The following is a 21,615-nucleotide window of genomic DNA, read 5'->3' as shown; positions in this document are numbered from 1 at the left end:
TTTCATCTACAGATGAAATATACATGAAATATGCTTGTTGCTGTATTCTTGTAGGTATTATTTTTGAGGCAATGAAAAAATAATAATTATAAAACAATGCATACACTTGATGAGTCTTTGGTTTGACTTGGATTTAATAGTGTTAATATCAGCTTACAAAAATAAGTATTTCATGTTTATTTACAGTGTAGTAGTGTTGGAACCATCTTTAAGAAATTAAACTAAGAACAAAATTAAGGGTTGAGGCATTTGGACAAACACAGATGACACGATTGTAGTGTTAATTATACAAAAAAGGAAGAAAAAAGAAACTGTACAGCTTAAAAACATATATACACAGCCTTAATTCTTGATTTCTTTTTACTTTTCAATTTTTTTTTATTATATTTACCCATTTCATGGCCTCAGTAAAGTATACAGGGTGTTAAATACTTTATAGTCAACAAGCTAAGCTCTAAATGTAATTTATCTACTTGTCATCCTCCTCTTCTTCCTCATCGACATCTTCCTCCTCATCATCATCTTTATCATTAACCTTGTCTGGCTTGGCAGGGGCTTCAGCTGCACCACCTCCCACTTCCACTCCCACAATGTCCTGTAAGAACATGTTTGGTTCATTAAAGGGATAGCTCACCCAAAAATGAAAATTCTCTCAGGATTTACCCTCCTGGTATCCCAGATGTGTATGACTTTCTTCCGCAGAACACAAATGAAAATTTTAGAATATCTCAGCTCTGTAAGTCCTCACAATGCACGTGAATGGGTGCCAAAATTTTGAAGCTCCAAAATCCACATAAAGGGAGCATAAAAGTAATCCATATGACTCCAGTGGTTTAATCCACATGTTCAAACACTATATGATAGGTGTGGGTGAGAAACAGATCAATATTTAAGTCTTTTTTTTAAAAAAAAAATATATATATATATTTTTTATAACTTCTCCTTGCCCAGTATGGGGCAATAAGCATGAAAAATGTGAATCACCAAAAACAGAAGAAGGAGAAAGTTCAAGTTAAGGAAAAAGGACTTAAATATAGATCTGTTTCTCACCCACATCTATCATATCATTTCAGAAGATATGAATTAAACCACCTGAGTCTTCTGGATAACTTTTATGTTACCCTTATATAGATTTTGGAGCTTCAAAATTTTAGCACCCATGCACTTGCATTTTATGGACCTACAGAGCTGAGATATTCTTCTAAAAATCTTTGTTTGTGTTCTGCAGAAGAAAGAAAGTCACACATATGGGATGGCATGAGAGTGAGTAAATGATGAGATAACTTTCATTTTTGGGTGAACTAACCCTTTAAGGACGTTTCTTTATATTAAATGTAAATGCAAATAATATATCAATTGACCATTTTGGGGGCCATAAAGAAGTATGGAGCTGATTGGGCATAGTATCTTTTATTACCTTCTCGTTCTCCTTCAGCTTGGCTGGCTTCTCATTTGGCTGCTTCTCCTCGGCTGATACTGCGCGCCTACGCAGCCCCATTCGCAGCAGGGTGCGATGCACTGTGTGTTGTGACACATTCCTTCCGTAACCATCATTAAAAATTTCTGTGACTTGTGCCACAGTACACCTTCTGTCGGTTGGGACAAGAAGGGATAGCATCCGTTGCCCTTGCGCATCGATAAGCCTTGGGCGCCCAACACCCTGTCGCCGGTTTGTGGTTTGTCCCTTCTCGGACCACTGTCGGTGAATATTCACCACTGCTGACCGGGAGCACCCCACAAGCCTTGCCGTTTCAGAGATGCTCTGATCCAGTCGTCTGGCCATAACAATTTGGCCCTTGTCAAAATCACTCAGGTCTTTACTCTTGCCCATTTCTCCTGCATTCAACACGTTGACCACGAGAACTATTTCTTCTTCTTCGGTGGGTCTCCTGGCGGGTCGCGAACCAACTAAATAGATGCATACCGCCACCTACTGTAATGGAGTGTGAAGAGAATGTGAAGTCGTTTGTTTAATGTATATCCCTAGGTCTTATGTTTAAGACCGCTGAACCTAATGAATTGCATCCAGGGTTGGGGGGTAACAGAATACCTGTAATGGGATTAAGTATTTAAAATACAAAATATAAGTAACTGTATCCCACTACAGTTACAATATAAATCATTAGTATTCAGAATACAGTTACATTCAAAAAGTATTTTGATTACTGAAGAGATTACTTTGCATTTTATTGTCATTTGTTTCATTTAATATTTAGTCATTTCAGATGGAAAACATTTATACATATAAATGATGCGATCCAAAGTGCATTTGAACAGCGGTGAAACGCTTTCTTATAATGTGTTACATTCATAAGAGCAGACAGAGAAGTAAGTTTGGAGGAAGTTTGGAGCAGAAGGAATAGAAATAAACCTTGTGTAAATTGTCAGCTTTACGCTAAGCTAAAATGCTATTTCTAGCCATTTTACATGCACGTTACCAGGCACGATCATATTTTTTTATCAAGAAAATTCACGTTGGATTATAATTTCTTTTTTTCTAGTAAGACCTTTGATATTAGGGCAAAAAAATATATTGTTGATAATAATTTTTGTATTGTTTTCCTGTAAAATATCTAAAACTCCTTAAAACAAGATCAATTTGATTTATCTTTTTTTTTTTTTTAGAAACAACACTGCATAAGATATTTAGGTTTTTCAGAGAATGTATTTTAACATGTGTATTCTGTCTTACTGTACTGGCAGAGTTTTTATAGTCAAAACAAGTGAAAAAATCTACCAGTGCTGAAGAAGTGATTCAAAGTATTTAGAATACGTTACTGACCTTGAGTAATCTAACGGAATACATTACAAATGACATTTTACAGCATGTATTCTGTAATCTGTAGTGGAATACATTTCAGAAGTAACCTTCCCAACCCTGATTGCATTACAGTTCCTATTATCGTTCCAGCTCCTGGAACATTATTTAAGATGCTGGATATTTTCTCTCATTATTTACTCACCCTCATGCAATCACAGATGTGTATGACTTTCTTTCTTCTGCAGAACACAAAATATGATTTTTAGAAGAATTTCTCAACTCTGTAGGTCCACAATACAATGCAAGTAAATAGGTGCCAAAATTTTGAAGCTCCAAAAACCACATAAAGGCAGTATAAAAGTAATCCATGTGACTCCAGTGGTTAAATCCATATTTACTGAAGCAATATGAAAAGTGTGAGTGAGAAACAGATCAATATTGAAGTCAGTTTTTGATAGAAATTCTTCTTCCTGCCCAGTAGGGGGCGATATGCATGAAGAATGTGAATCACCAAAAACACACGAAGAAGAATGTGAAAGTTAAAGTGGAGGCAGACTGAGCAGGGAGGAGAATTTTTAGTAAAATTGGACATAAATATTGATCTGTTTCTCACCCACACCTATCAAATCACATCTGGATACATTGATTTAACCACTGGAGTCATATGGATTACTTTTATGCTGACTTGTGTGATTTTTAAAGCTTCAAAATATTAGCACCCATTCATTTGCATTGTATGGACCAAAATAGCTGAGATATTCATCTAAAAAATCTTAATTTGAGTTCTGCTGAAGAAAGAAAGTCATACACATCTGGGATGGCATAAGGGTGAGTAAATCATGAGAGAATTTTAAATTTTGGGTGAACTAAGGTGTGCCTTTAGCCCCATTGTACACTGTGAGCTATGTAGAGCAAATATCACCAGCTGTTGTTCTGCCCCTTCATCTTCCTCTTCCCCTCTGTCTGTCTGCCTTCCATCTCTTCAAACATTGTTAGAATCCATTTTTCAAAGCACGTTATCACCTGTGGCCATTTTAATTATTCTGACTGGAATTATGACTGGTGTGTGAACAATTTTGCTACTGAGTTCAGAAATGTGAGTTCAGGCTTCGATGCTTTGAGTGAGCAGTTTTAAGTTTATTTTGTGTAGAGTTTTGCAGAATTTTTGAGTTTCGAGAGAAAAACTGTCATTGTGTATCATTGCTCGGCCACTAGAGGACGCTGTTCTGCTTTTATCTGCTCCACTGAATTTCTCATAACTCATAAATAAAAAGTTCAGTTGTATGTTTTTGCGGCTGGCGGAGGGTCTGGAGGTATTTCGACCTTCAGCGTTCAGCTGTCCTTTTTCCTACAGAGTAGCCTGCACTAAACTTCTCCGTTCCACCGATATGTTTGGGTTTTGCGGGTGAATTTACAGTTTCCTCCTGTTTATTCACATCTAAACATGCAACCTCCTCCAAGAAAGGTGAGTCAGCCTGATCTTTATTTGACAATAATCTAGAACCTCTTTTTGTTACGATTCTCTCTGCCCATGTCAGTGTTCATCTATCTATCTATCTATCTATCTGTCTATCTGTCTATCTGTCTGTCTGTCTGTCATAGATGGATAGATAGATAGATAGATAGATAGATAGATAGAGTGATTTATCTTTCAGATTTATGTGATGTGGCTCAGAGTGGATTTTGCAGAGGTCATGTTTTTTGTGTATGTTGCAGGTAAAAGTCACACAAGAGGTGAAACACACTCATACAGAGCAGCTGAACCGACTACAGCTCAAACACCAGACAGACTGGGACTTTCTGGAAGATCTGAAGTACACATGACAGCTTAAGTTTATTTATATTTTTGTTAGTTTTTTCTTTTTTTTTCACTCTTTTCAGCATTTCTTTTTAAATAACCTGGGGAGAAAGAACGGCTATTTGATATTATTATTTGATATTTGATATTATATATGCAGAACTGCTTTGTGCATATTCTGTGACCATATGTGTGAGCCTGAATGTGTGCGTAGAGACACACTCAATATAAATACTTTATATAAATCAATGTATGTACTGTACAAATGCTTGCCCACACAGACATGACAGCCAATCTGTGTACTTTAACTGCTTAAAATCTGCACCTGTGGCTGAATCTCGGTGTCTAATATAATGCAGTTTCAATTGATGTAAACATGAGGTTAATTTATGTGAGTATAACTGTGCACTGAGTGTGTGTGTGTCTCATCCAGGGCATACAGCCAGAAGAAAGCACTAATAGAGAAAGATTACTCACAGGTAAGTTGTGACCTCTATTCAATGATGCATTTGTATATCTATTTATGTGATTTGATAGTATGTTTATTTTTTGAGGACATGGGGATTTCTGTTCTGTGAGATGAATATAAGCTAATATAGCATAGAAAGTCAAACAGGTTTGGAACAACATGAGTGTGAGTAATTGATGACAGAAATATCATTTTTGGGTGAACTTTCCCTTTAATATAGCACAATAAAAATCAAATCACACTGTTCATAAAGAGTTTATATATTTACAGGCTGACATGAACCATTTCTTAGAGTCTTTTTCATGATAGTAAAAAGATCTGTGTGATCACTTGGCAAGAGGAGAGTCCAGCTGTCTGAATGGCATTCAGTCTCTCTCTCTCTCTCTCTCTCTCTCTCTCTCTCTCTCTCTCTCTCTCTCTGTGTGTGTGTGTGTGTGTGTGTGTGTAAGAGAGAGAAAGAGAGAGAGAAAGAAAGAAAGAAAGATTATTTGTTGTTGGATCTTAAGCTTGTGCACCTGCAGGGCTGCTGCATACTGATTGGCTCATGAAGAGAAGATCTTCCTCAGGGTTATTGAGTCAATCTGGCAACTCATCTTGTTTGACAATGCCAGCTTGTGGTCTGTGAGACAGGAAATGTATCAATAAACGCTGTCCTGTGTTGATGCTGGCCATTGTCTGTCTGTTTAGGAATTTCTGGTGTCTTTTTTAGACATGTAAGTGTCTGTTTAGTCATCTTTATAATGGTACTGGACACAGTGGCAATGAAAATATTTTACCAGGTAGAGGTAAAAGTACCATATAGTAAATATGCCTTCCAAATAGTAACCTAGACATTTTTTTCAGTAATTACAGAGAAACAGAAACAGGTTTGAGACTTTTGTTGCTTGGATATTTTGCTAAAATGTTTTGAAAGTCCCAGATCAGTCAACTAATATTTGCTCGTTCGTTTGTGGGACTTGATCTAGAAGTATTACTCTAGAAAAGTCAAAGCATTTTTTTGTTTTTCTGATTGTACAAGCAATCAGTTGTGTACTCAAAAATCTATGTTTGCACTCATTTGGAAAGATAGAGTAAATGGTTAGTTGTTTTCTTCTCTCACAGTTATGTTTTTATTTTTCTACTCTCTTTTAGGTCATTTTCTATTCAGATATTCTGAATCAAAACTCTCTTTAATGTAAAATCAAATTGTATGAGGTATGTTGACTTACCTCTTATTTCCTTGTTTGTAGGCTCTGCATAAGCTTGCCTCTCAGTATTTGAAACGGGAGTGGTCAGGGGCCCCTTCAGAAGATCTGCGAGACTCCAGGTAAAACCAGAGATCAGGTTTAGAACAGGTCTAGAGACCTCAGGTAAAACTAGAGGTGAGGTTTAGAACAGGCCTAGAGACATCAGGTAAAAGCAGAGATTAGGTTTAGAACAGATTTAGAGATATTCCAGGATTAGAGGTCAGGTTAAGAGGTCAGCGGACTCTAAAAACTTCAGGAAAAGAGCAGGGTTGAGGTTTAGACCTAGTCTAAAGATGTCAGGTACAAGGAGAAATGAGGTTTAGACTGCATCTGAGGACTCAAGGAAAGAAAAGATTTTAGGTTTAGACAGGGTGTAAAGACTTCAGGAAAGAGGAGAGATGAGGTCTAAATCAGGCCTAAAGACTCCAGAAAAGAATATAAATTAGGATTAGAGCAGGAATAAAGATTAGGTTTGGAACAGTTTTAAAGTTACTTCAGGATTAGAGGTCAGTTTTAGGGTGTGTTCACACTTGGCAGGTTTGGTTCGATTAAAACGAACTCTGGTGCGATTGCTCTGTTAGTGCGGTTCATTTGAACAAGTGTGAACGCTGTCACCCGAACCTTGGTGTGCACCAAACAAGCGGACCGAGACCGCCTAAAAAGTGGGTCTCGGTCCGCTTCCAAACGAACTCTGGTGGGGTTCGATTGATATATGAACGCAACATGGACCAAAGACATCTAAACGGACCAAAAACAGGAAGTAATTTGCCTAATACTGACCTCAAGCATACCTAGTTCTTCTCATCATAGGAGCTGTGTTGCCATTACAGTTCGGTACAGGCGTCGGAACCGCCGTCAGCCGTCCTTGCAGCATATCTTCGTTTGTGTGTGCAACAGAGGAATTCCTGCCACTGTTTTGACTCCTTTACACATTTTATTAGCTCTTCGTTTATTCTCAGCTAAAAATACCACCATATATACATATATAAATATAACAAGCACATTTTCCCAGCAGCCAGCATTGTTTTGGATGATCGGCAATTTCCATCAAAAAATATACTTCACCAAAGCAGTTCAATCAGGTTGTGACTTTTTCCTGAAGCCTTTGGTTTTGTATCGTTAGGTTCGGTGTTAAAAATGCCAGTGTGAACGCTAAGCGAACCCGGTCTAAATGTATCATTTTCTTTTTTGGTGCAGACCAAGAAGACCAAAAGAACTGAACTACAAGTGTGAACACACCCTTAGAGATCAGTTACTCCAGGAAATATCAGGTTTGAGGATTCAGGTTAGACTTTAGGAAAGAGGAGAGATGAGGTTTAGACTATCGATGTCAGGAAAGAGGAGAGATGAGGTTTAGACTTGGTCTAAGGACTCTGGGACAGAGCAGACTTAAGGTTTTAACTGAGTCTATTGATGTCATGAAAGAGGAGAGATGAGGTTTAGTCTGGGTCTAAGGACTCTATGAAAGAGCAGACTTAAGGTTTAGACCTAGTTTAAGGACACCAGGAAAGAGGAGAGATGAGGTTTAGACTGGGTCTAAGGACTCTAGAAAAGAGCAGATTTAAGATTTAAACCGAGTCTGTTGATGTTAGGAAAGAGGAGAGATGAGGTTTAGACTGGGTCTAAGGACTCTGGGGGGGAAAAAGCTGATTTAAGGTTTAAACCAAGTCTAAAGACGTCTGGAAAAAGGAGAGATGAGGTTTAGAACAGATCTAGAGACTCAGTAACTCCAGGAGAGGACATAAATTAGGTTTAGAGCAGGACTAAAAGAAAGGTTTAGAATAGGTATAAAGACTTCTGGTAGGAGCAAAGATTAAGTTTAGAATAGGTTGAGAAACTGTAGGTGAGAGCAGAGAGCAAGTGTAATGGCTCCAGGGAAAAGGAGGGATTGCATTAGACTGATTATCAGTTGAGTTGTCCTCATGTGATTAACAGCCTTGAAAAGATGAGTATGTCTGTGTGTACAGGAAGGTTTGGGCCATATGGAGGTCCTACTTGAATGGTGTGATGAAAGTGAGCCAGTCTCGTGTCAATGGATGTGAGAACTACAGGAGCCAGATCTCAGAACCCATTAAGACTCTCAGAGTGCAGAAAGACCTGCAGCTGAAGAGGGTAAACAGACCGCATATCAAAACATTCTCTGTACTTAAGCTGGAGGACAAGGCAACATTTTTGATTGTACATGACAATGTTTATTTATCTGTCTTCTCTCACTGTCAGTGCTGTGAACAGCTGGCGAGAGCTCAAGCCGATCTGCAGGTCACAATAAGAGACCTGACGAAGACCAGAAAGACCTACCTGGAGGCGGAACAGACAGCACAGACTGTGAAAGAGAAAGCTGATATGGATGCCAAGTATGTTCACTGAAGCACTCACTAACCTATCACATGTAAACAAAGACACATCAACTGCCCTGCAGCTCAACATGCAGAAGGTTATAGTGTATTTTTCCGTTTTTAAATGTAATGTTGACAAATGAGTCATATGTATTGGGATGATTCTCACGAGACCTGTCAAGAAAATGTCCTGGACATACAGTATGAAACCCCAAATCAATAAAAACAAAATGAAATTATATTTTGCATAAAGAAAATAAAGCCTACATTTGGGACCATTGAGCTATTTTGCATTGTGACATTGTTTTCAGGATACTTAACGACATTGTACCCTCCTTTTTACTCATTACCGTGACACGTCCAGATGTTTTACTTTTTCTATTCCCATAGTTTTAATTGATGATTCTCATTACCGTGACAGTAATTTTTTTTAAAAACTGTTTTTATTACATTAAAATCAGTTAAAATAAAAGGCAGTACCCATGGGAGTACTACTATGATGTATAAACACTTTACAGTTTAAGTAATATTATCACATTGCGGTAATGAGTATATCATAATGACTCTTTTTTTTTTTTGCATTACGCTTTTGAGAATTTGGGGAAAAGTTTGTGTAACTGTCATTAAAATTATTTCATAATGTAAAACATCTTATTGGCCCTAATAGTGATTTTCATTGATTATATACAAAATAAAATCTCTGATCTTATCTGTTTCTTTTGATTTTGTATTAAAATAGGACCAGGACATTGTCTTCACAAGTTTCTTGAGAATCACCCATTGTTGCTCCATCATTCTTGGTGTGTTCTTCACCCTTTTTTTTGACTTATCCTCATCCATCTTCTCTTCTTCCTATTGGCATATGCAACCCAAGGTCAAAACTCAGCCTGTTTCAGTCTCGCTCCAGTTTAAAAAGAGCAAGTGTGAAGGTAAGAGAGAAAAGATGACTTTAAAAGGACCATACATTTGAACATCTTTGTCAAGTCCAGCCCTCCTAAGACCCAGATCCAGACTAATAACATTCTGTTTAAGACCAATACAAAGACTAGGCCCAAAAAATACCCAGACTATGCTGCTTAATCCCCAGATCCTGACCAAGACCTAAACCAAGACCTGGACCTGTTGGCTATCCATTTTATTTAAAGCTACACTATGTAACTTTTATTTTGTTAAAAAACAACAATATGTTATTAATGAGCGAGTGCAACAAAAATCCATCTTCCAAACCATGTCTTTACCCAAATACACTTTGATAAACCTATAATAATGATTTATATTTTAGAGCTGTCAGGACGGATTTCGCGGGAAATTGCATACGTATGTCATTCGCCTGTGCCTGTCACGTCATATCTGTACACAGAGAAAATAAGATCCGGCTACTGTAGCGCATGTATGGGAGTAGCGTGAAGCTGAAAGTTTGTTGAATCAACATCGGCTTTTCAGAGAAGGCGACAACTCCGAGATCTGAAAGGATTTAAAAGTGACCAAGAGATGGCTTTTTTCTTACTCAACAGGTATAGTTGTGTACACACACACACACACACACACGTCTGTGTGTGTAGTGAAATACAATAATTAGACTGTAATCGATGCAGAACTTTTCACTTGCTAGCACACGTGTGTATTTTTCTTTGTAACGGCAATAATTTATATAAATAAATCCTTTAATCCTGGGCTTGCCAAGGTGAGTCTTGAAATGATGCTGACAACTGTTTGGTAACCATGACAATCTATAAATTAGTTACTACTGTGGTCTATTTGGCCAGAATATCCTGCAGTTATAAAAACTTTACAACGTTTGACCTTATCAGACTAGCAATCATTATGTCTAATGTTAATGAACGTTGCCTAACTTTTGTAACGTCATTTATTTCAAAACATCACTGTTTCCAATAAGTCAAAACAACAGCATAAGATATGGCACTCACCTGCTCAGATGACATGTTTTCGGATATCCATCTTTACCTTTCTTTCATTATTTATTTGTCCATTCCATCTGAAAAGATGTCCTGTATTCATGTGTACACCGGTGCCTTGAACCACATTCATCCACGCAGATGAGCAGAGCCGAAGCACTACTTACATCATTACCAAAACAATGTTCTTCTGCAAGACACAAGCAGTTTTATTTTTTAACCGTTAGCGGGCCAAAAGTTACATAGTGTAGCTTTAAATAAATAAAGAAAATACTGAATTTATTACAGCATCATGTCGCTTGCCAATGCAGTTTTCAGAGTCATGGTTTGAAATACATTGCACCAATTAGTCATCCAGACTGTGGTTTTGTCTGAGACCATATGTCGAGACCCAAATCTAGACCAAGACTTTTGTTTTTTAAACCATTTTTAAACCTGGACCAAGGCCACCTTCATGTTATCTCAAAAAGTCTGAAGACCAAGACCACAAGATCAAGACTCCAAATCTCTATGTTCTAATATCTACTAAAAAATATTGGTGACTAAATGAACACGTATGAACATGTTTCCTGTGGATTTCAGCTAAAAGCCAAGAAGAACGAATGGAAGTCCAAAGCCACTCAGGCAAGGAATGATTATCTGCTCACACTGGCAGCAGCTAATGCTCATCTGGAACGTTACTATGAGACAGATCTGATCAATTCCATCAAAGTGAGACTGGATTTACTACATTAAGTTTTGTTATATTTTTCAGTTAGAAACCAAAAATCTTGAAAAATGAAACAAGTGCTCTCTTTTGGAGTCCAGGTTCTAGACGGCAGTTTCTACGATCATGTACAGAGTTTTCTGATCTCACTGTGTCAGACGGAGCTCGAGACGTCACAAAGCATTCAAGACACTTTCCAGTGCTTGCTGGAGACGTCCAGTGGGGTGAGTTACACACATACTCTTGAGTTTACACTGCTATGGAAAAACACACATGAACCACAGTGGCTGAATGTAGAGCAGGTAATATAATCTGCCACTGGAGGGTTATTGGATCAAATCCCAGCTCAAGCAGTTAATACTGACCTTAAAGAGAACATTTACCTGCTCTGGAGAGTCTGAAACAGTTCCTAGGAATATTCACCTTATGTTAGACTAGATGGCCTTTTTAGTTGTAATGATGTTTCAAGTTGGTGGTAACTGGAAAAAACTCAAGAATGTTGAAATTAGCAATACAAAATTGCAGTTTGTTATTATAAATGTGTAAAACAGAAGAGAGCCAGCTTAGTTTCAAAAGTAACAAACTTGAGTCTTTAGTATGTGTTGGTACCATCAGTAAATGTTTAGGTCTGTTTGTGGTTCTGTGTAATATGATGATTCTCACAGTGTTTCCATTCAGTTAATGGGACTCTGTCTCAGGTTTAATGTCTCTGGTACAGAGTCAGGTTACCACACACACACATTCACACACGCACACACACACATATTACTGTTCATGAATTACCTGTTCTTGTGGTCTACCATTCCTCCAGGTGACAGATTATTGTATTGGTTGTGCTTTAGTGAAATTTGACATTAGATTACATTTAATTAACTGTCCATGTGCACTTTGTGTGTGTTTGGCCCTCTAGGTGACACAGGATATTTACCAGCAGATTTTCATTCAGGAGAACCCTGTGTTTCAGAAAGCCACTCCCTTCCAGTACCAGCCCTGTGAACATGATTCGGTATGTTGCATCCCAACAGAAGAACCTATGAAACGGTTGTGCAGAAAAAGAGAGATGCACCTCTGCCATCTCTAATAAACTCTAAGAACTCCTCACTTTGCATGGCATGCTTACAGACAGGAGAATATGAACAGATCTGGCATTTATTGTGGATTAATTATGTTTTAAATAGAAAAACAAGTTCACAAGATAGCATAATCATTAATTTCTCTTTTATTTACTTTGCTTAACCTTTAGTGTGAGTTTGGGTTGGGACTATATGTTTGTTAACCAATGGAAGACGGGTGGGAGTGTTTGGGAAAATTGTTTGAAAACTTTTGAAAATTGTGCCAAAATTACACACTTCACCTTTAAAGATTTTTATACTCTCATTTGTCCATTTTAGAGTGAAATCAGTCTTAAAAAGAGGATAATTGTTCTCAGATTTTAATATCAGAGTATGTTCTTGTATAGATTCAATGACCGTGCAACTGTTTTTGAGCCATGCCACAGTGCCCCCTGCTGCCCACATTTCTCCTTGTACTCTTTGCACTGTCACAGTGGTTCATTTGTTTGCTACCCCTCTTTTTGTTTTTTGCCTCGTCAAACAAGCATTAGTCTGTTCCAAACGAAAACATTATGGATGCAGCCCTCTGCTCTGGTGGGGCAGAAGGACCGGGGTAAACTGGGTGTCAGTGCAGACAGGAAGCAGGACGCCCTATAAAAAGAAAGCATTGAGAAGTGAACCTGCCCACACCACTTGCAAACACCTCCCATTCCCTCATCCCTTAATATCTAAAGCTTTGAAAAGACTAAATAGTGTATCTTTATTTAGAAACATTTAGAAACATTTAGAGTATTTTATTGTGATTTAACAATTGTATTACAAACCATGGCAAACTCTGAATGCAGTATGCTTAAATTTATAGTATTTTTACATTTTTAATGACTACATATGTGTTTTCCCACTCTCAGATGGATCCAGTGAGACGGTGCGGTACTTAAGTTGTAGAGTCATACTGTTTGTATTTCACTAAAACCATTTCCTCCAGCAACAGCCAAAACATTCAGTATTTGGAGAACGGTAACTGTTCTGTAAACCTGCATCTCAATGCAGCATTCTTCAAGAGCTTACAGCACTTTAAAATGATTTTGTCTGTTAATATTTACTGACATAATATTTCAAGAGTCCTGTTTTTTCAAGGTTTCTGATTTCTTGAGATTAATGTTGTTCCTGTTTTTTTTTGACATGCTATGACATTTATTTACACATTTGGACTGAGAGGTGATCAAAAGTTATAGCAGAAGGAACTAAAGGTAGTTTCACGTATAGAAAAAAGGATCTGTGTGTGGTGTGTTAGTCAACATTGGTCTCTCTCTGTCTCTCTCTCTCAGGTCAATGAGCTACTGAAAGACAGTGGCACAGCTGAAGAACACAGTCTGAATAAGGAAGCACGGAAATGGGCCACACGCATGGCCAAAGAGCACAAGAACATTATCCTCACACAAAGTGTAAGAGAGAGTATTTACTGTGAATGTATTATATTAAAGGGATAATTCACCCAAAAATTAAAATTCTGTCATCATTTACTCACTGAATGAGAGTGAGTTTGCTGAACACAGATGAAGATTTTTAGAAGATTATCTCAGCTCTATTGGTCCATACAATGCAAGTGAATGGTCACCAAAACTTTGATGCTCCTAAAGCACATAAAGGCAGAATAAAAGTAATACATACGACTCCAGTGGTTTAATCCTTGCTTTCTGAAGCGATATGATAGGTGTGGGTGAGAAACAGATCAATATTTAAGTCCTTTTTTACTATGAATTCTCCTCCCTGCCCAGTAGGTGGCGATATGCATGAAGAATGTGAATCGCCAAAAGCAAAAGAAGAATGTGAAAGTGAAAGTGGAGATATAAGGTAAAAAAGGACTTAAATATTGATCTGTTTCTCACCCACACCTGAAGACATAGATTTAACCACTGAAGATGTATAGGTTACTTTTATGCTTCCTTTATATGTTTTTTGGACCTTCAAAGTTCTGGCCACTATTTACTTGATTGAATGGATGTACAGAGCTGGGATATTCTTCTAAAAGTCTTTGTTTGTGTTCTGCAGAAGAAAAAAGTCATACTCATCTGTGATGATAAGATTATTTTTTTTTATTTTGGGGTGAACTTTCCCTTTACACTGTAATTTGTTGAAATATATTGTTCCACGAGGCTACAGACAACACAGTTCTACTGATATTCGGTACAACAGCATTTTATACAGTTTTATAACAGTTCTATTAAGTTAATATTGAGCAACTGATGCTTCAGACACAATATGGCCAGCTATTTGATTACTTTTGCTCTGCCAATGAAAATAGTTAATAAGAAGCTAAAATAGGATCAAGCATTGCAAAAACAAATAGCTGAACTGATACAAACAGTGAAATGTTCCAAGGTGGTGTATCAGATTCAGTAGTCTTGGAATGCTTTTTTTCTGAACAGATTGGTAGACCGCATCTAACTTTTGTGTAATGTTGAATATGTGTTTTGTGTGATGGGTTTCTAGATGCTGTCGGAGTATGAGGAGTCACATCAACAAGACCAGAACAACAACGAGCTGGAACTGAAAATGGACGATGCGAGAGAATGCATTCGTAAATCAGAGGTAAAGATTACAGTTCTGGATTAGAGGCATCACACGCCCTCTGCTGGTCTGACGATGTCCGCTACCTGTGTTATAGAAAAAGGTGGCATATTTAGTCAAGTCACAGGTATGTGTCAGAATTTGACAAAACAGTAGCATTTATTATTTCAAGTATTGTTAAAATAGTTGCATGGCCAGTATATTCAAACAAGACGAGATGTGTTGCCACAGGACAGGAAGTTGATGAGTTCACTCTTATTGTAGACATTAAAACTGAAGGCAGATGCTCGTCTGAACCTGCTCAGAGATGTGGGTGTGGCTGTAGATGTCTGGCTGAAAAGCGCAATGAACCAAGTGACAGAGGAACTGGAGAACGAGAGATGGGCCACCCTTAACAATACCCATGATGCTTCCTTCTCTGTACGTCTAAACTAACTTTCATACTCAAAGCCAGATTTACTCAATTGTTGTATTTGTTACTTATTTATGAGTTGATAACAGTAAATCACAATGACTGTGATCCTGCCAAATACAACTGTATTTCAGGAGCAATTTTTATGTGTTTATGTCTAAAGCATGCTGTAGATTTTGACGGAGATGAGGATGAGGACACAGAGACACTAGATGATAGCAGTTCCAGCCCCTCCAGTACTCACAGAAATTACCCCCTCACCTGCTCTGTGCTCTACTCTTATCAGGTACAGCTCACTCTCACATTTAAAGAGATTGCCCGGTTTTGCCTCTTATTGATAGGACCATGGAGAGAGGACATATTGGGGAGAAGAGGTGGGGAAAATGTTTATTTAAAATATTAGTGTTCACATTAGAATTCAGAGTATTGTTGTAATAGATTGTATTTTAGTAAAAAAAAAATATATATATATATATATATATAAGTAATTTTGTTATTGTTTAGCAAGGTGTAAGGCCTCATTTCAGGGTGGGTGTGGCGGTGGGTCATTGTCCCCTCTGACTGCCAAATCCTGTATAATATGCTGGCCCGGTCTTTCTTTACCCTCTGTTTACTGTTCACCCATTGTTATCATCATCATCATTACCCTGTTTGATTATAGTGCGAGAGGTTTTAAAGGAACAGTTCACCCAAAAATGAAAATTCTCTCATCATTTAATCACCCTCCATCCATCCCAGATAATGCTTTAACCACTCCAGGTGGTTAAATCATTGTCTTCAGAAGCGATATGACAGGTAGGTGATAGGTGTGGGTAAGAAACAGATCATTATTTAAGTCATTTTTACTATAAATCTCCGCCTTCACTTTCACATTCTTCTTCTTTTGTTTTTGCCGATTCGCATTCTTCATGCGTATCACCAACTACAGGGCAGGAAGGAGAATTAAAAAAGGACTTGATATTAATATTGATCTGTTTCCCACCCACACCGAATATATCGCTTCTGAAGTTATAGATTTAACCACTTAAGTCTAATGCATTACTTTTATGATGCCATTCTGTGCTTTTTGGAGCTTCCAAGTTTTGGTCACCATTCACTTGCATCATGTGGACCTACAGAGCTGAAATATTCTTTTAAAAATCGTAATTTGTGTTCTGCAGAAGAAAGAAAGTCATACACATCTGGGATGGCATGAGGGTGAAAAAATGATGAGAGAATTTTCATTTTTGGGTGAATTATCCCTTTAATGCAGAGAGGTCCATCGTCTTCCAGTCTTTTGTTGTTCTATTCATTAATTTCTCCCTTCCTCTATTCTCCCTTTCTTTACTTCCAACAGGCATCCCAGCCTGATGAGCTCACCATCCAGGAACAGGAGATACTGGAGCTTATTGATGATGGGGACATGGAGGACTGGGTTAAGGTAAACACACCCATGTACACACACTCAGCTATGTGCCACTTTAAATGTTAAATTGGCATTTATCATTAAGTTTGTGTTTCTCAGGCTAGGAACAGAGCAGGGCAGGTGGGATACGTGCCGGAGAAATACCTGCAGCTCCCAACATCCAGCTCCCTGCTGTGCTTGCTCCAGTCTCTCTCCAGCCCGGATGCTCAGTCACACATCTCCAGCACCTCTGTAGAACACGAGCCAGAAATTGAGACACTAACCGCCCAGAGCAGCCTGAACTGTCATGCCAGCAGTGAGACCACTAGCACACACAATCTATTTAATGATGAATGAAACATAGTTTGGTCATTAGAATTTTTTTTCACAGCAGTGCAACATACAATTGCAGTGTGCCTAAAATAGTATCACATGTTAACATATATAAACAGAACTTTTATGGTTCCTTCCTCTCCTGCACAGCTATAAACTTAGCCAGGGCTCTTTATGGCTATGAGGCTCAGACAGAGGATGAGTTGTCCTTCCCAGAGGGAGCTGTGATTCGAATCCTCAGCAAACACAACCAGGAAGATGATGGCTTCTGGGAGGGCGAGTTCAATGGTGCAGTGGGCGTCTTTCCTGCAGTGTTAGTGGAGGATCTGTATGGACCAAAGGGACCACAAGCACACATGAGCATGAACGTGCAGGTTTACATACACACAAATCTCCATGTAAAATATGTTTAATTCATATACATATATAAAGGAACAATTGTTAAAGGTTGATTTAAATTTGTATGATCACTGTATCACCCGCTCTTTACCAGCAGGTGTCTCCATCAGTTCAGGATCATCCACCCTGTCCTGTGAACCAGTTTCAATTCTGTAGCAGCCGGGTGACCCACTCACTGACCCCCCTGACCAGAACACACACTTTAAATGGCTACCAAACCCCAGAACCCCCCAATGTCTCAAACCACAGTAAGACTTACAACACCATGGCAAACCCTACAGTGTGACTGTAAACCTTGAGGTAAACCCTGCTGTATGACTGTCAACATAACAGTAACCCTACCAAATTTCAGTAAACTACAGTAAACCCCACAAATAATAGCAAACCCTATGTATGACTGTAAACCCTACAGTAAATCCTTTCAAATTACAGTACACCCTTGTGTTTGACTGTAAACATTACAGTAAACCCTTCAGCTGTACCGTAAACCCTAAAAATAACAGTAAAATCTACTGTATGACTGAACCCCTACAGTAAATCCTTCAGCTTTACAGTAAACCCTACCAAATTTCAGTACATCCTTGTGAATGACTGTAAACATTACAGTAAACCCTTCAGCTTTACAGTGAACCCTACAAATAACAGCAAACCCCATTTATGACTGTAAACCCTACAGTAAATCCTATCAAATTACAGTACACCCTTGTGTTTGACTGTAAACATTACAGTAAACCCTTCAGCTGTACAGTAAACCCTACAAATAACAGCAAACCCCGTGTATGACTGTAAACTGTACCGTAAAACCTACTGTATGACTGAACCCCTACAGTAAACCCTTCAGATTTACAGTAAACCCTACCAAATTACAGTAAACCCTACAAATTACAGTCAATTCTTGTGAATGACTGTAAACAGTACAGTAAACCTTTCAGCTGAACAGTAAACCCAACCAAATTACAGTAAACTCTACACTAAACCCTACAAATAACAGCAAACCCAGTTTGACTGTAAACCCTACAGTAAACCCTTCACCTTTACAGTAAACCCTATGAATTACAGTAAATCCTTGTGAATGACTGTAAACAGTACAGTAAACCCTTCAGCTGAACAGTAAACCCTACCAAATTACAGTAAACTCTACACTAAACCCTACAAATAACAGCAAACCCCGTTTATGACTGTAAACCCTACTGTAAACCCTTCAGCTTTACAGAAAACCCTACCAAATTACAGTAAACCCTATGAATTACAGTAAATCCTTGTGAATGACTGTAAACAGTACAGTAAACCCTTCAGCTGAACAGTAAATCCTACCAAATTTCTATAAACTCTACACTAAACCCTACAAATAACAGCAAACCCCGTTTATGACTGTAAACCCTACTGTAAACCCTTCAGCTTTACAGAAAACCCTACCAAATTACAGTAAACCCTACAAATTACAGTAAGTCCTTGTGAATGACTGTAAACAGTAAAGTAAACCCTTCAGCTGAACAGTAAATCCTACCAAATTACAGTAAACTCTACACTAAACCCTACAAATAACAGCAAACCCCGTTTATGACTGTAAACCCTACTGTAAACCCTTCAGCTTTACAGAAAACCCTACCAAATTACAGTAAACCCTACCAAATTACAGTAAACTCTACACTAAACCCTACAAATAACAGCAAACCCCGTTTATGACTGTAAACCCTACTGTAAACCCTTGTGTATGACCATAAACTGTATAGTAATCCTTGTAGCATTACAGTAAACCCTACCAAATTACAATAAACTCCACACTAAATCCAACAAATAACAGCAAACCCTGCATATGACTGTAAACCCTAAATTAAACCCTATCAACTTACAATAAACCCTACTGTATAACTGAAATCCTACCTTACTGCTAAAAACCTGCTAAAACAGAACAAAACATGTAATCCTACAGCGTTACAGTAAACCCTAAGAAATGAAAACGCTACAGAATAAAAAGTAAACTTGCCGTAATCCTGACAATTTCTGCAGAAGTGTTTGTTCTTTTTGAGCGGCCCATTTATGCATTTTGGTTTAAGAGGATTTTGGAGAAGTCTTGCTTTTGAGACTTTTCATGTCATCAGTATTCAGAGGTTTGCAGATAATTTGACTGTTTTTGTGCTTTTGACCTAATAGCTTCTCATCATGCCTCAGGATGCTGTGTAAAGTGTTCTGTGTTGTCAGATTTCAGATTTTAAGTCTTTCAGCGTTGTTCAAAAGCTGCTAAGAACATCTTCAGAAGCAAAAGGGAAAAACATTTCTTGTGAATTTATCTTGAAAAATTGCACGCCCTAAAATTTTGTCATTGCTAAATCTGAGTATGAGTATCAGAGTATGCCAGTAATTGCTGAAAAAAAAAAAAGTTTTTCAGTAACTGTAGAAGGAAGGTATTTTTATAGTATGTGCAGTTTCAGCTGTAGTCTGTCCTACCTTAAAGTCACAAACTCAGTAAAATCTCCTGACAACACTTAAAAAAAATAATTTGTTCATTTCAGGCATAGCAAGATGCAACAGGCACGAATGAACTGTAAACTTGCAGCAATCCTGACAATTTCACAGGATTTCAGCCCTCTCAAACCAGTTTTTTGTCCATTTGTGCTGTTGTTTTCACTGTATTTAAAAATAACTTTTAAAAACCCGTCTAGAGATACCTGCCTTCTGTTTTATTTGTTGCACTGCATCTAGCTTTTTTGTAGCGCAAGAACGTGTTCACTCTGAACGGCTCTTTATGCATTCTGCAGATGTTTCAGAGCTAGAGACAAGACAGAATCCCATTACCAAGTCTAACCAGGGGTTTGTAGCTCCTCCACTCATCTGTTGTGTCCTCCACAGGCCACGCACACACCCCATCACCCAGATCCCCAGCAGAGGGCGGGTCAGGCACCATAAGACCTGTATGGCCACTCCGCCCTTAAAGCTTACATGACAAAAACACTACATGCCAATGTGGTACAGTTTCTTGTAAATTCTTATGTGTGTTTGTTGTCTTCTGCAGATACGAGCTGCCCCTCCTCCACCAAAACAGCAGGCACAGGGTCAAGTGCAGAAGAGAGAAGAAGTGGAAATTACACTGGTGTGAGCGCCACCCTAGAGGCAGATTTTATAGGACTGACACAGCCAGACATGGATTCATACACTAGATCCTGTTAAAACACAGATCATATCTGCAAAATAGACTTGGTGCAGGTTGGACATTGTGGAATTAATATGGTTAATATGAATTTGTTTCATTTTTTTTTTTTTTTTAATTGCAACAAATTCATTACTGTTCACTATCTGTGGAATGCGTGTACAAAACCTGCCTCACAAAGAGCAGAAAAAGTCTTGAAAGGGAAAAGTGGCAATTTCAGTATAATGATTTTTAGACTTGTGAATTTGTATATGTGATTATATATACTTACCATAAATGCTCTAATTTTAAGAATTCATTGTAGGGCTAACAAGTTTAGGTGCATATTACAGTTTTAGTTTACCTGTAAGTTTCTCTATGGTCTGGATTTTAGTTGCCGAGTCAGTCTGATATGTCAAATGTTGACCAAGACATTATTTGAATGAATATTCATATGTTCTTAGCCATTTTAAATTTCAGGAGACTACACTCAACTTTAGATTTAGTTTGTGTTAACAGTATTTTGTTCTGTGGAAATGTACTCTTGTTTTCTTTTTGTCGTTTTCTGTCGTAATGTAATCCTAAATGTCACGTGTGTAATTTCTTTAAAGTTTAAATACATTCTCCTGTCCCAGTTTATTATGCAGAGACAACTTGTTAAGTTAGCCATATTGTATGTTGGTTTGTTTTTTTGAGCGGCCCATTTATGCATTTCGGTTTTAAAGCATTTTGGAAAAGTCTTGCTTTTGAGAGGTTTCATGTCATCAAAATTCATATGTCAGATTTTAATTAATATTGTCAGATTTCTGTATTATCAGTGTTGTTCTTCAGAAGCAAAAGGGAAAAATATTTCTAATGAATTTATCTTGTAAAATGACACGCCTTAATTTTAGTAATTGTTAAATCTGTAGTTGGAGTATGCCAGTAAATGATGTAAGAAAAAAAAAAAAGCAGCTTCTGTGTTTAGGTAACTGTAGAGGGAAGATATTTTTATAGTACGTGCAGTTACAGCTGTAGTTTGTCCTACTCCAAAGTCACAAATACAGTAACATCTCCTGACAACACTTAAAAGATATATTTTGTTAATTCCAGGCATAGCAAGACGTGCATTTGGACACCTACTCC

At 37.9% G+C, this 21,615-nt stretch overlaps 1 protein-coding gene across 2 annotated transcripts; it reads left to right on the top strand.

Moving 5' to 3' along the window:
- Nucleotides 1-4,075: 4,075 nt before the first annotated feature.
- Nucleotides 4,076-21,400, top strand: LOC127432706 (F-BAR and double SH3 domains protein 2-like). 2 transcript variants are annotated; one of them, XM_051684062.1, is made up of 20 exons: nt 4,076-4,226; nt 4,478-4,575; nt 4,993-5,038; nt 6,258-6,334; nt 8,222-8,366; nt 8,475-8,608; nt 9,465-9,519; nt 11,089-11,217; nt 11,314-11,436; nt 12,123-12,218; nt 13,593-13,709; nt 14,758-14,856; nt 15,100-15,255; nt 15,411-15,533; nt 16,584-16,667; nt 16,752-16,947; nt 17,115-17,338; nt 17,458-17,611; nt 20,214-20,275; nt 20,377-21,400. In XM_051684062.1, the coding sequence occupies exons 1-20, from the start codon at nt 4,206-4,208 to the stop codon at nt 20,458-20,460; spliced, it is 2,223 nt and encodes a 740-aa protein (XP_051540022.1). In that variant the 5' UTR covers nt 4,076-4,205; the 3' UTR covers nt 20,461-21,400. The 2 variants fall into 2 exon arrangements, with proteins under 2 accessions (XP_051540022.1, XP_051540021.1); XM_051684061.1 differs by lacking the exon at nt 20,214-20,275.
- The last annotated feature ends 215 nt before the right edge of the window (nt 21,401-21,615 follow it).

The sequence above is a fragment of the Myxocyprinus asiaticus genome, chromosome 42, assembly GCF_019703515.2.
Source record: "Myxocyprinus asiaticus isolate MX2 ecotype Aquarium Trade chromosome 42, UBuf_Myxa_2, whole genome shotgun sequence".
NCBI lineage: Eukaryota > Metazoa > Chordata > Actinopteri > Cypriniformes > Catostomidae > Myxocyprinus > Myxocyprinus asiaticus.
The sequence above is the reverse complement of the archived record's forward strand: the minus strand, read 5'-3'. Positions and strand labels throughout refer to the sequence as shown.